Here is a 14,999-nt window from a genome sequence, read left to right as displayed (position 1 = left end):
CTATACCTATTCATGAGTATATATACCTATTTATGGGTGTATATAAATATAATTTGTTTGAGCTATGGCATCATCACATTGCATGCAGCAGAGGAAATATACCAGCAAGCAGCTTTAAAAAGAAAATGTATCAGAAATGGATGATTTAGGAAATACCAGATCAATCTAAGGGCATAGTATGGTGTTCAAACATACATTATGAAATATGTGCCTTCTCCTGGGGGGGTAACATGTCAAGTTAATAGAGTGTTAGCTAGGGATTCGGTTTGCAGATTAAAATACTTCAATTGTCAAGATTTCGAAGCTACTATAATGGTCAATAGAGAGATAGGGCAGGATTCATTTGTCTAAACAGAGGTGCTTAGCACTGTTTGACAGGCTAAGCAAAGTTCCTTTAGAGAGCTGACAGATATGGCACTGTTTCTGTGGGAAACACACAGTTAGATGGTCTAACTAGAACGCAGCAGGTGGCTGCAATCACCTACACACAGGTACCTGAATACTGCACTTGAGTAAACTGAACTGCTCCTCAGGCAGTGCTGACTGTGGAGGTGAGATCCCCACTTGACCAAAGGGAGACTTCAGACACTGCCAACTCAATCTTAGTGCTTCCCTTGTCATCCAGTTCAGTTCCTCACATGTAACTTTCCAGCATTGTCTGAGACAAGCCCAGGAATGCTGAGCCATCTCTATGGAACTGGTAGATATGGAGGGGAAGGTGGGATAGCTGTCCCTTTCTCGATCAACAACTAAAGGAGAGATGCATCTCAATCAGACCATATGTCTATGTTTAGAAAAGTGAATCTTGTTCTTTCTGTCTTCATAAAAAGGCAGAATTGCAGGTGGGATTGCTGAATGAACTCTTTATAAAACATAAATTGAGAGATCAATATTTAGATACTAAATTCCCATTAGCCTCAGTTACATTGCAGAAATAGAGCCAAGAGGAAAACTTAGCCCTACGCTTCGCAAGAAATTTACATTTCAGTGTACTTGTAAACACTCCTTTAAGTTGACTACTTTCAACTCCCTTATTTCCTGTAGCTGTTATAAGTGTTTTCTTAAGTTCAGAGGAAAGAAGACAGGCCATTCAACTTTCTATTGAAAGAAGTAGTGAAAAGCCCTGTAAAAAGGTGCAATATCAATCTTAGAAATCCAGAGAGAGACATCTGCATTAAATTACACATGATACAGAAATCTCCCCATGCTAAGGACATAGACTCTTCCACTACTGGTGGTCCCCATGACTGCAAACAGTTACTGCATTGTGTTGATTTGTGACTGGAAAGCAATTACAGAAAACAGCTATCAAAGACTTTGTGACAGTTGACAGCAGAAGTTTGGCAGCATCAGTTATAATCAAAGCAGAGACAAGTAAAATCTAATAGTTTTGCTTTGTTACTTACCATGCCCTAACAACATTACCACACAATTTTCCTCATTATTTGCAAAGTTAGGTTCATTAGGAGCCCAGGCCACATAGGTTACTGGAGTCCCATCTATCCAGCTTAAAGAAAATAAATGCAAATAGTTATTTACTAATAGACTTCAATTGTGAGATGATACTCCTAATTAACATTATTCAAAAATAAGAATATCCATGAGCATTAATGGGAACTGGCTAAAACTGGAAGGACTGTTAAAGATTTTCCTCTCTTTATCTGATTATTCTAATTTGAAGTAATTTCTGCAAAATATTTCTGGATGCAAAATAGGAAAAATAATACACCAAGCACATTTTTGTTAACGGGCAGGATTGATATGACATCATTTAATAAGAGAAACCATTTTCAGTTAGTCAAAATACATAATACAGATAAAAATATCAAAATTTTATTTAACTTATTTCATTGTATCCCTAATTAATATTATGTTTCCCAGTCTGAGCATTCCTGATGTTTTCATAGATGCAAACAAGGATGAAAAAATTTTCTGTGGATTTTACCCCAAAGAAAAATACCTTTATATGTATTTTTCTATTGAGTATTGTGGATGTTCTGTTAGCTTTAAAACCACCATTTCTGAAATACCAAAATTGACATTTTTTCCTTTATGTTTACATGCTTTGTACTTTAATATGTTCCTACTGAAGGAAGGAGAGGTTGGCATTGCATTTTAATCAATATTTCAGAATTTAGGTCAGTAAGCCTGAAGTGGGAAACAAATTCAGCTCTTCATCTACCTCTTGCTGCTGATGATACACTTGATCTAAATAAAGGAGATGCTCACTGAACCCAAGGAATGCCACATTTCCCTAATTTGTCTATTAAATCAGGTTAGAATCATGTACTGACCCAGTCACTATCAACTTATCCCTCCCCACTCCCCACTCCTCTTTTACATACTAACACTCTGTTAGTGATTTACAGACATCCAACAGTGGCATTAAAATAGAAAGGTTAAATTCAGATCTCCTCTAATCTGTTTCAGGTCAACATCAGAAGCATGTTTTTTCACCTCCCATATGTGTCCTAACTAGCAGATGGGAAGATAAGCAGTGTATCCTGCTCTTCAGTATCTTTTACTTTAGTTTTGAGTTTATTTGTGTGCAGGTTTTTTCAGAATACTTGATAATGTTTCTGTAGTGTAAACTTCTGCTGACTTTTTTCCTGGAACAGGATTTTGCAGAGACTACCTTAGCAATCTCTGTCAGAAGCAGCTTTTGTACTCATTGTCCACATTTTCCTAACTCTGAAGGACCTCTCTGAAGCTATGACATATAGATAAAAAGCATAAGGAAGCTAGGCCCTATGACAGAGAGAATGTTTTAAGTGTTTATGTTTAGAGGTATAAAATTCAGCATAGTGAAGTATCACTCCAATTTATGGGACAAATCTTTGAAAGAAAATTAAGAATGTATGGAGAGTAGAGCTGCCAAGCCTTTCTTTGGGTAAGTGCTTACTCAAGAAAAAAAGGTTCTTTTCCTATTTATTTTTGGTGAAAACTATTGGACTTCAGAATATCCTAGGACTATTCCATTTTGCTTTGTACAAAGTATGTGGAACTGCCTTCAGACCTGGAAAATAGCATATTCAGTACCTCCAGCTACATAAAATATTGTATTTCTTTCTACATGTTAAAAGCTGCACTGATCATCTTAACTTACCTAAACTTTTTATCAAGGCTTACTTTTAGACCAATGAAGTATGCACTTGACTTTCTCCAGTATGGCTCCTAAAGCGGAAAGATACTATTACAATTTAAAAAAAAAATCTTTGAAGTAAAACAAGCAGAAATGTATACACCCTTGATTGGGCTCACAGAGCAGTGACTGAAGTTGACAGCAATAAAGCACATGCTTGCAGTTCAGCACAGCAATGTATTTATATGCGCAGACACAGAAGTCAGGTTTTTATCTGGGGCATCAGAGCTGAGTCCTGCAGCAATGAGGGCCCTCAGGATAGGGTAGGAAAGAAGCAGATCTTGAGTCAGAAACAGGTATTCTGCTTTCATTCTCTCTCCAAGGCTGCAGCACTGTCTAAAATTGACCTCACACCAGCTGCTTCCCAAGACAGCACATGGTACCTTCCCACATTGCTCTTCCCAACAGCCTGCCTCACTGCCTCAGCACAGACAGCACAGAGCAGGAGGGACCAAATCCCATGGGATCAAAGGGTGCATTTTGGGAGATTTCACTAGTGAAAATGCTGATGGCTCTACTTCTGAGACAAGTTTTACATGCAGATTGTCACAAGCATTTCTATAAACAGACTGTCTGTTTATAATGAGTCTTACATTTTCTTGTAGCGCTCTCTTTAAGAACCTTCTCTCACTGTTACTATTAACAACAGCTAGGTCTGCAGAATTCATCCTGCAAAACTCTTGGGCTTTTTCCATGGAGACCTGTTCTTTGCTGATATAGTAGAGCTTATCTTCATATATGACCCATCCATCTGCAGTGGTTTTGTATGCTGGAAGATAAATAACGTACCTTTAAATTCTGTATCTGTAGAACACAAAAGCTTAGTTTAGAATAACAATTTTAGGAAAAAAAAATTAATAATAAGATAAATGTACACAAAGACCTACCGTATGTGTCAATTGGTTCAGATTTTAATGGCACTCCTGCAAAAAGAAGAGAATAGAAGGTGTGGCACATCTCTGTAGCGTGTTTTATGATGTATCTTGTTACTGACTTCAAGGAGAAGAGTGAGGAACAGAGCAGTATTCTCCACTCCTTTACCACTGACTAGAAAGCAGGCTTAGCCACACATTATGCAATATGCATGGTCATCTACTCTTAACTTTGTATCATAAACTGTGTTTCACATCAATAAAGTCGTAGCCTTGACTGAATCACACCCCCAAGCAGAGCAAGGCAAGGAAAAATTGCTCTTCCAGTCTGTAAGTAAGAGTAGATCTATCTGAAACACTTTAAACTTTAGGGTACAGTTCCTTTACTGATCAATCAGTAGACATTCCATAATTCACCAGAGCGGTATTTTTATTAAGAAGGAGATAATTTCCACTAGATTTACTTTAGCTCTATAAAAAAATTCTCCAGTGCCAAATATTCATAAGCAAAAGGACATATGACTCTCTCTATATATATGTTTATTTGTTTAGATATATGTATATATGGATGGGGGGGGGGGGTGTGCATAAGTACTGTGAGTTATTTCTGGTTGCGATAGAAAAAGAAATGACACTGTTTTGTGCTGTTGTATTTCCAAAAGCAACTGAATCCTCAAGAACACGAAAAGACAACTTCGAGCACCACTAAATCTTGGTGTACAAAGATATTGTATTCGGTTTTTAGCTTTACTGGTGTTAGTATAAAAAGCAGTTTTGTAAGGAATACAGTACAACTCTTTACAACTCCTTACCTCCTACATTACAAAAATAAAAGCAAATGCTTCTTAATATTCAAAAACTTTGCATCTATTAAACCCTTGCAAACATATGGATTATTTATACACCCTAATTTATGTCAAAAAATAAATCTATTTATTCTTATCATCTATCATTGAAAAATCACAGCCTATAATACGTTACTCAATGCTCCCCATTTGCATAAAACAATTCTTCAAAATTTTGTGTCTTGCTACAGCAACTTAGAAATAATTGCTTATTAAAGTTTTTTTAAGTTTCTTGCCTAAAGAGAAGAAATCTACCTTGTTTTATTTGACAAAACCAGTCAAGCTGTACTTCACAGACCGAAAGAGACCATTGCTTAGAAGACGGAAAACGAAGTGAGCCACAGAACTTGTGTCCTCCTGAATTTCTTGAGCTATCATCCCAGTTTGTGTACCTAACCTATAGAAGAAATCAGCTTTGTTACTCTTTCCATTTGTTTTCAGTAGTTGTACTCTTCATTGGCAAACAGAAACAAACTGGTTTTATCTGAAAGATTATGGTTTTAGCTAGAGGTGGAAATGTAGGGAAAGCAATAGGTATAAGAATTTTACAGTGGGGCAATAATATCAGTAATCAGAAGATCAGGCTGTCTTGGCATGGTGGACTTTTTCTCTTGTTTGTGCCTTGAGCCCTAGACACAGAGAGAATAGAAACAGGCAAATGGACTGTTTCTACTGAATTTCATATAGTATGAACTTTACCCCCATGACACTCATGCTAATCGTAGCATGAGTAGTTTTCACTTCATCATTTGTGACCTGGTTGAAAAACACATTGTCCAGCAGCTGCCTGATGACAGTGACCACATCATGCATCATCAAATCAACATTCACTTCTTCCCTTTCCTGTGGTTAATGAAGATGGGAGTGTGACTTCTGGGAGGGAAGTCAGGTCCTACAAACCTGGTGGAATTACCTCTGAAGAAATTAACATCCAAATGGGAAGGGAGACCCATTTGCTACAACCTATGTGGGATTTTCAAGAAATTTGTGATAAGGTTGCTTCTTGAAACTTTTATGGAAAATAATGTGAACAGGATAAGAGGAAAGTCCTTGATTTTGTTAAAAATAAAATAAGCTAATAGAGAGTAGGAATAGAGAGAGCATAATAAAGAGTGAACTACTGCAGGAATATTTCCCACAGCTGTGGATATCTGTATGGGCTTAAGAGATGCCTGGATAAATTAAAGGAAATAAATATATTAAGATTGCAGATCTGAACTCTAGTTCTGAAAGCCCCTGAGCTGGATGATGCAGGATAATACTGGAAAACACACTTGCTGTTTGATTAGTTCTTAAGATGTTTATGGCCACTGCCAGAGACAGGATACAAGATCCAGCATAATGAATTTGTATATTCTGACATTTTGTGTTCATATTATCTTCTCAGAAGAGAAAATATGTTGGAGTGCTGCACAGAAAGGCACAGATTCTGATGAGATACAGATAATTACCATGTATTTAAATGTTTTGCTGCGATATTAGTCATGGCAATATAGGCTAACAGCCATGTGAATGTTTGCAGGACTGGTGTTTTCTTTGATGAGGACAACATCAAAAGGTCAAAAAGTATATGTACAAATCCCAAAATATCTTAAGCAAAGAAATATGATGGAAAATTAAAATACTCACTGGAGAGCCATCACTCCAGGCAAATCCTTCATCTGGATTCAAAGAAAATATACCGAGCCAAACAGTTTCAAAACTACAGTGAGAGGCACTAAGAGAAATTACAGGGCAGAGTAGTGTACAAGCATCAACACAAAAAAGCCATCCAGAAATACATAACTGAACTTTCAAGAGCACATTGTAAAAGCAGTAAAGTTGCAATAATTACCCTATTACCTTTGGTGAAGGGCATACATATGCTCTTCATAGAAATATGTAATACTTCTGTGGTTCAGTGGCAATGGCTCAGTTATTAGACTTAATATTAGTATTGATCCTGTATTTCTCTAATGTTCTGTTTACTTAGGGAAGGCCTTCACAGATTTAGAACATGGTCTCAGCATTGACTACTTCAAGGTAGGTCAACATTAGATATACTGGTCATGTTTTCTACCATACTAATAATACCAACAATCTCATGTGTTTCTAAATTCTATCTAGTAATTATGATACTGGTGGATGTTTTAAATTTTTCCAGACACAAACAACATATTTTTTTTCATGGAAAGGATAAAAACACTAAAGAGTAGATACATTTCAAAGTATCTGAGGTTTTTTGGTTTTGAGGAATCCATATGTTTCAGAAATCATCTAAGATCATTCATATTAGTTTATATGAGAAGTCTTTTAAATCTGGTAAGATAAATATACAGCAAATACTCACTATGTTGCTTTTGTTAGTAATGGTATCTCCTCTTTACTGTTAATGCTGACCAGATCTCCTCCTATTTGTCTGCAAAAATCTCGAGCTTCAAACCATGATTTCTTATTAGTATGTGATCTGTGAAAACACTATGGAGAAATTACTGTAAAAACACTGTGGAGAAATTACTTTAAAATGTATCATCCATGTGCTATAATAATAAAATAAAGACTCATAGTCTTGCTCACCCATAAATGAGATTTCATGCAAGCCAAGTGAAAGTCCATAAGAGAACTGTCATTACCTACTCTGTTCATAAAATCTTTGCACTAGAGTTGCCTACCTAGTTAGCGTAGTGCTGACCAAAAAAAAAAAAAAAAAGGGAAGGAATTGCTAGAACGGAATACAATTCCCTTTAATTTGTTTTATCTGGAGGAGGGCCCGTGTGACCTTATAGATGAGCGGAAAGGGTTGTGATGGAGAGGCAAGATGGTCTGAGAGGAGTCTGAAGATATAGGTAAAAGAATTACCTCATGGTGGTTTACATCTCTCACTTTACATTTGCAGTATGATGTCTAATTAGTTTAAGAGAGAAAAAGCATGACTTTGACCAAACTTAAAATTATGATTTGAACAGAAAGGAGCAAAACTAAATAGCATTTCAACTGAGTTTGAAAAAAAAATGAAAAAAAATAACAAAAGGAGAAGAACTCATTAATTCAATAAAATGATAAGAAATATTAACATCTCACACTAAGTTAGCACATTTCAACTCTGCATGATCCCAAATCAGTGTTTGCAAATTACCCTCATTTCTTGTTCAAACTCTTTTTATGCCTGCTCAGACGCAACTGAGTGTACTTCAAAACCAAGTTATCTGTAGCTTTGCATCAGAAACTCTCAAATAAATGCCTTTCATAAACACAGGTTTAATTAACCTTTCATGTGACTTCTTGTCGTTTATTTCGGGGGTAATGTGCTTATTTTAGCAAGGTCCAGCCTTAGGCATTGTGCTGCTGGAGAATATACCTCACTGTTTCTCTGCTTCATTCCCCAAACTCTCACAGATCTCAGACAAATACTGGATCTTTGTACTACCTTGTGACCACAACAGATATAAAGAGCAATGCCAACAGATAAGTTTTGCTGATTCTGCTATTTAATACAGAATTTCGACATTGTTTTTTCAATAATTTTAATCTGAAAATGTCCCTTGTTTTTCTTTTTGTTCCTTTCTTTATGTCTTTCTGGGGCCTTGATATTTATATTCCTTTTCTTCCATTTCCTGCTCCAATTCATTTGACCCCTGGGGCAAAAACTTCCTCATTTTCTTTCCTGTGCCCTTCTCCCTTCCCTTGTGTCCAGTCCCTTCAATTTCATCTTTCTTCATAAGTTTCTCTCATCTCATGGATACTTCCCTGAGAAGAATCTTTGGGGATTTGGGATTTGCTATATTCCAACTTCAGATATTGCAAAACAAAGATGTCAGTTAATTTTTCTTTCTTTCTTATTTATTTTTTTCTCCAAACTAAGGAGTTCAAAGTCCTTCTTCTTATAAATACATAGGCACTTACTTTAAAACAGGAACTTCTATGGTTGTTTGATATCCAGCCTTCAGGGCACGTGGGCACCAGAGCAGTAGTTGGAATAGGTGGAATTGTTGCACCCTTTGCCCACTGCTTGCAGATATATTTTTGCTTTGTCTCACAGTCCAGAACATCCCATAATCCAGCCGCAGTTCCAGTTCTCATGGCTACACATCCTGGACTACTTCCTTTATGAGAAAAAAACAAAACAAAACAAAACAAAACAAATGTTGGATATTTTATAAAGTGTGAATTGTTTAATTCTTTGCTAAAATCTTTGAGCAGCAGTCATTCACTTCTTGCCACATAATAGCACTTGAAAAGCAAAGTTATATTTTAGGTATTTTTCACACAGGCAGAGTAGTATTTTTTTTGAGGAGGCCATGATCCTTTTAGGGTCCTGCCTTTCTTTTTTTTTATTTTGAATGTCCTGCATAATTAATTCTATGGGTAGAAAGTAAAGTGGGGGGGGTTACAGTAAAATCCTGTGATTTTGAGTGAAAACCTCGTTTCTACTTACATTACACAGGTCATTAATGATCACTCTTTCCAATAAAAAATAGACCTTATAAAAAAAAATCCACCTTCAACTCAGTGCCTTTTGATCAAAATATTTATTTATGTAAGAGCTTCTCTGTGTTAGGTCAAATTATCTGAAAGGTTTTTGGTAATTCAGAGAGACCACTCTGACTAAATTTCCCTTATTCATATGCTTTTGGCTCCTGTGGGAAGCTCCAGGAGATCTGTGAGCATGACTTCCTTTACAGAAGCGATTTTATGTATCTTTCCCACTATATCTTCTTTATTACAGATTCAGCTAATTTACTAATGACTCACTGGTCTGTATTTCCTCATGTGTTCTGGAACCGTTTTAAACGTTAGCACCAAATCTGTCTTTTTGCACCCCTCAGCTTTAACAAGGCAGCTTTAACACATTAAAATGAACAGTTCATTTAACATAATCTTAACAGCTCCCGGATGCTTTTGCAGCCGTGCTTAGTCCTGACTTCAGGTCATCTATTTGCTCCACAATCTATTCTCTTGATCTTTCATCTTGAAATAGACTCTCCAACCATACCATCACAAAGAAATTTTCCAGCACAGAAAGCCCACAGAAAGTGTTTTTCTTTGCTGTTCCGGACTGACTATTGAGGAATGCATTTAGTGCAGGTAGTTCAGTTTGCAAGTTGCAGTGACAGCTACAGACTGAGCTGTGGGTGGTGAGAGCCCGAGACAAGAGGTCGTGATCTGGCTCCAACCCTTTGCATAGCAAAGGGCACGGGACACTGGCCAGGTGAACAGACACAGCAGGAGCCCAGGACCACAGACTTTGACACCTTTAGACTGCAATGGTGAAAAAGCCCAGGGTTTCCTTTGCTCATGGTCCCTTCTCACAGACACCCACTCCAGCTGTCATTTTGTTATTGCACCATTATTAAATTATTTTAAGGACTGAGACGGCTGAGACTCTGTTATTGGAAACCTGGGGTTGAGCCAGTACAGAAACCTGGTCTGACTGTGTGAGTGTGGAGTGTGTAGCTGTGAAGGGGCCTCCGTCTGCACTTAGGTGGTGCAAGTGTGACTGCCAGAGTTGCTCCTGGGTGGTCAGACAGGGAAGATTCCTTAACATGATCTCCAAGTGCTCTCTTCATACTCTGATCATCTGCTGGCACTACAGACTGCCTGGCAAGCTTTCTTCTCGTGGTGTTTACTGAAGTTTTATTAGTCTATGTATTTTGTAATTTTTTATTATTTTTATTTTATATTTTGTAACCTCACTGAAGGTTTTCAAGAAAGTTTTCAGACAAAGGATCACTGAGAGCAAATTCCCCTATGGCATTGTGAAATCTCGTTTTCTCTGTTTCTGCACAGTATGAACCCATGAATATGGTTTTCTTAGTATCACAAATATAAACAATAATAGTACGATGATTTCTGATACTATGAATTTGTAATTCTCAACTTAAATTCCTTATCATAGTTGCTCTTTTTCAGATTCTTCTCCCAGGCTAACTTTTCTACTAGAGGAATGAGAGTAGAATAGTCTCAGGACCTGTCTTTAACTCCTGTTATATCCCTGTGAAGATAGGCCAAAAGATTAATCTTATGGGTAAATACATCAGATGTCCTAATATAAAACTGCAGTTCAATTTTTTCCCTTTGAAATTAAAAGATGGAATTTGAGAACTGCCAGATATTGTAAAAGATACTGAAAGTTTAAAGCATAAAATTCAGAGGACATCACCAATGCAAACCCAAATAGGGACCATGACCTCAGAGAGCAGCTACCATCCACCATCCCAGCACCTACCAGGCATTCCTGCATCCCAGTGCGTGAAGGAGGCCACTTCACCATCAGCCCACCTGAAAGTGCCTTGGTTCTCGACATCAGAGAGGCCAAGCCAGAAATATTTCTCAGGCCTCAGCCCAACAAGGCTAGTCAGATAGGCTTGCTCATACCTGTAAAAGGGATCATATAGACACAAGTGAAAACAGTCATTTATCCAAATCCTACTTGCCTAACATGATGATGAATTCTTTTCTCCTTTTCCTTGCTTCAGACTGCAGGAGAAGATCTTATGATAGGATTCTTATTCCACACAAACAACAAAGAAAAGCAAGACTTTTTTGTTGTTCAACTAGAGACCTCATCTTTTACTTAGATAATCTGCTGTTTGATGTTGTGTTAGCTTTTGAATATTTCATATGATACAACCTTTATCTATTTAAAAGTCAAGGAAAAGTCATTATCATACCTACTTTCAACTGTGGCCAAATAACCTTCTTCTCCTTCACAAGTGGTGTTTGCTTCTGAAAATGTTGCTGGAACATGTCCAATAAAATAACAGTAGGTCCCATACCTGCTCCAGCCCTGTAACAAGATTTTAGGATTTCCATTCAAATTTTAGATAATTGTGATATCGTGTATTATCGTGTATCATTATTTAAAATTAATTAAGCCCAATAATCATGAATATTATGACTTAGATACTTTTTGCAGTGAAATCGCAGATTCAGAATAAGCAGCTTTTGTAAACTGCTATCTAAAGTTTAATATAACTGAGAGAGGGAGAAACTTCATAATAAATTAAAACAAAAAAATCTGTTCTACATAAATAATATACACAATTCAAACAATTCTAGGTGATTCAAGATAAGGTACTTATTTTATCTGAGAAACTGATGTTCCATTCTCATATACTTACTTTTTTGCAACCTGCATCAGTAATTTCCTTTTCATTAGCTAGTTTTGTTATAGCCTTTCTTTTACAAATGTAGCCAGCTTTCCTCTCACAGACAGAGTCTGCCCAATAGCCATCCTGTGGCAGGAAAAAGTTTGCAATAAGAAGGAGATAAAGATGAATAATTTAAAGAAGATGAATAATGTGTTTCTTTATAATTGAAACTATTAATCTTCTTTCTCTTCTCATTTTGTAAACAGAAGTGGTTTTTTTCCTTATCCAATTTCCCTAGATGATAACAAAACCAAATCTGTTCATATTCAGCAAAATATAGACTGGGCTATAGCAGTACAGCCACAGCTCATGTTGATAGGAAGGGAGGAGGGTGTATAAAATTTGTCCCCTCTTCTGCAGGGCCCTGCACAAACAGTTGTGCCATGAGATAGCAAGTGAGCAGGCACAGAGGAGCCAACAGGAATCATGGATCCCCACATGCCACCATTATCACCAGAGGAAAATGAAAGAATGTGCTCAAATTACCTTCAGAGACCTGTTTTATAGCCCTAATAATTTAACTTTTGACTTTCAGATGTACTTAAAGAGAAAATTTCACCAATGTCGCAATAATGCTTTCTTTTTTGTTTTTTTTGAAAGGTCATATTTAATCTCATCTTTTTCCCCCTATAACCCTTTTTTCAGCCTTATCTATTTTCTGAAACAGTAGAGCACTTTAGTCTTTTATTAAGATTTTAGTTTAAATGTGGAGGTAAAATATGTATTGGGTAATGTCACCTGGCCTTTGATCAGCACACAATCTTCTGGCCTGTTGTTTGTGGTGGATGGCTCTCCCAGGTGCCATTTTGTGTATGTCACTGGGGTACCATCAGTCCATTCAAAATACATTTGAACCTTACGGTCGTTCAGCCCAATCCATAGCTTGTCTGTTGGCTCTAAAGGGTGGAAACAGAGAACTAGATAAGACTTTGGAAAGAGAACTAAATAAGACCTCTTATGCCACTGCAACCCTTTCACAGCGCCATTAAGCTTTGGATACATAATTCCTTTTGTAAATTTATGAAGAAGAAAATTATTTAGTGCGTTTTATAAACTCATTTTATAAACTAATATTTTGACATGGATATTAAAATTAAGACAGTATGCTTTGGAAAATTAGGCTGTAAAGAAATCCCTGCACTAGATGAAAAAATCTGGCTCCTCTTCCTCATAGCAGTGGGAGTAAATTACCAGCCTAATGTTAATACACCGTAGTGGTATGATAGAACTGTGTGAATAGTAGTTACTTTTTAGGTTCTGTTGCACTGGTCAGATTTTAAAATACTGTTTCTATGTTATATGAAGTGTGAATGTTTTAAGCTTCTTTCAACAAAACGAAAAAAGGAGAGAAAGACCCTAAGCACAGCCTCCCAACCCTAGCTCAATTATTTAAGCAATAAGTAAAATCAGAGTTTTGACAACATCCAAAACTCAGCTGGAAATCTCAAATAATCTGTCTGGTGTTTCATACATTCAGAAAAAGGCAAAAGACACCCTGGAAACACTCACTGTACCCAAGCCGAGATACCACAAAGCTGTGCTCCTCAAGGTTTCGGATGCTGGCCAGGTGACTCCCTTGCTTCTGACAAGAGGACAAAGCTGCTTCCCATCCTTTGTTCTCCCTGAAGATCTTGTAACAGTGATCTACATATGGCACCCACCCACCTGGGCAAGTAACAGGCCCAACGTCACCTAGGAACAAATATCAGGGCTTTAGAGGAGTTCAATTGCCATGCAAGGGACATGACACTGAAAATATTTTCACTTAATCTGTGCAAAAGTTCTAAACTAAGAATTTTTTTTTTTAAATTCTCATTATAAGGAAATGATGGACACAAAACATAGTAAACATAAATGTGACTATGAATATGGCAATTTTAACTCGGAAAATGAAAGATTTTTAATACAAATAGTATTTAATACAATTTCTAGGGTCAGTCAAATGTCTATAACAAATACACTAATCTATTAGTTTCACCACCTTCTGTATTACTTAGTATTTGTCAGACAAATCAGACATTATCTGCGCTTAATGTAGAAGGCTTATCAATTTTTAAAGGATTAAGTATATTGATAGAGTAAGAGTCATCGAGACAGATTTATAGCCAGGTGCACACACGAGATCACACCAACAGGGAAATCTTTATACACTTAAAATATCTTTTCTCATTTCAATGTATCGATCTTCATTGGTGTGGATCTTCCATCACTTCTGCAGAGACCTGTGAACTTGCTAAGCTGGTTGACAAGTTGTGGAGAAGGACTTAGAGCCACACTGTAAGTTCTCCATCTTTCTTCCTTTTGCTGATTTTTACTATTGTCCCTCTTCTGAAAAATAATTTTTGGGTTGTTCTCCCCTTTGATGGTCAGCAGTGTATGTATTCAAGGGGGAGACCTGAACATCGAAACATAGACAGAAGGGACTAGCTGGACATTCTTCACTTTTATCTGTTTCATTCTGTGTGCCACGGGACTGGAGATCAGACTACAAAGGGTACAATGGTTGTAAAGAGTAAACCAGATAAACAAGAAATAGTTTCTATTTCTAATAAAATTCTCCTGCTCATCATTGCAATATGAATGCCAAGTGATTCAGATAACAGCTTCTACTCTAATTATCAACATACATCAACATACCTGAAGGAACCAAGGTAAAGTTCTTTTTCTTACAAATGTAACCAAGTTTCTGATCACATTCCCAATTTTGCCATTTAGCTTTTGTTTCAGGATTCAAAACCACACAAATTTTTCCAGATTCTGGAGAGGGGCTTCCTTTGGGAAAAGTATAGGAAAAAGAAAAAGTGAACTTTTCTGAAAGGTAAATAGAACTCTAAGCTGTAAAATGCACGGACAAATAACTCTTGGATGAAGTCAGAGCTCCAAAGGTCATGCCTTTCCCAGCTTTGGTAAGAGTTGAGGTAGGCCTCTGGTAATGGGCATGTCTGTATGAAATGTAGTATGTAAGTTATGTAAGTGGATATGAACATGTAAACTCCTCATAGTTTTGTGG

At 36.9% G+C, this 14,999-nt stretch overlaps 1 protein-coding gene across 1 annotated transcript in view; it reads right to left on the bottom strand.

Annotated features, from left to right (window-relative positions):
* LOC135401976 (macrophage mannose receptor 1-like) overlaps nucleotides 1-14,999 on the bottom strand; it is a 33,785-nt gene that overhangs the window by 11,950 nt on the left and 6,836 nt on the right. The window contains exons 6-19 of the mRNA XM_064634602.1: nucleotides 14,627-14,761; nucleotides 13,499-13,681; nucleotides 12,728-12,885; nucleotides 11,960-12,073; nucleotides 11,510-11,625; nucleotides 11,065-11,213; nucleotides 8,742-8,941; nucleotides 7,189-7,316; nucleotides 6,489-6,576; nucleotides 5,115-5,256; nucleotides 4,030-4,065; nucleotides 3,736-3,911; nucleotides 3,107-3,174; nucleotides 1,407-1,507 (exon numbers count right to left, since the gene is read on the bottom strand). Of these exons, the coding sequence (XP_064490672.1) occupies nucleotides 1,407-1,507; nucleotides 3,107-3,174; nucleotides 3,736-3,911; nucleotides 4,030-4,065; nucleotides 5,115-5,256; nucleotides 6,489-6,576; nucleotides 7,189-7,316; nucleotides 8,742-8,941; nucleotides 11,065-11,213; nucleotides 11,510-11,625; nucleotides 11,960-12,073; nucleotides 12,728-12,885; nucleotides 13,499-13,681; nucleotides 14,627-14,761 (1,794 nt within the window). The remainder of the gene's footprint in view (nucleotides 1-1,406; nucleotides 1,508-3,106; nucleotides 3,175-3,735; nucleotides 3,912-4,029; nucleotides 4,066-5,114; nucleotides 5,257-6,488; nucleotides 6,577-7,188; nucleotides 7,317-8,741; nucleotides 8,942-11,064; nucleotides 11,214-11,509; nucleotides 11,626-11,959; nucleotides 12,074-12,727; nucleotides 12,886-13,498; nucleotides 13,682-14,626; nucleotides 14,762-14,999) is intronic.

The sequence above is a fragment of the Pseudopipra pipra genome, chromosome 1 (genome assembly GCF_036250125.1).
Source record: "Pseudopipra pipra isolate bDixPip1 chromosome 1, bDixPip1.hap1, whole genome shotgun sequence".
NCBI classification, from domain to species: Eukaryota; Metazoa; Chordata; class Aves; order Passeriformes; family Pipridae; genus Pseudopipra; species Pseudopipra pipra.
Note: the sequence above shows the minus strand (reverse complement) of the source record. Positions and strands in the feature narration are given on the sequence as shown.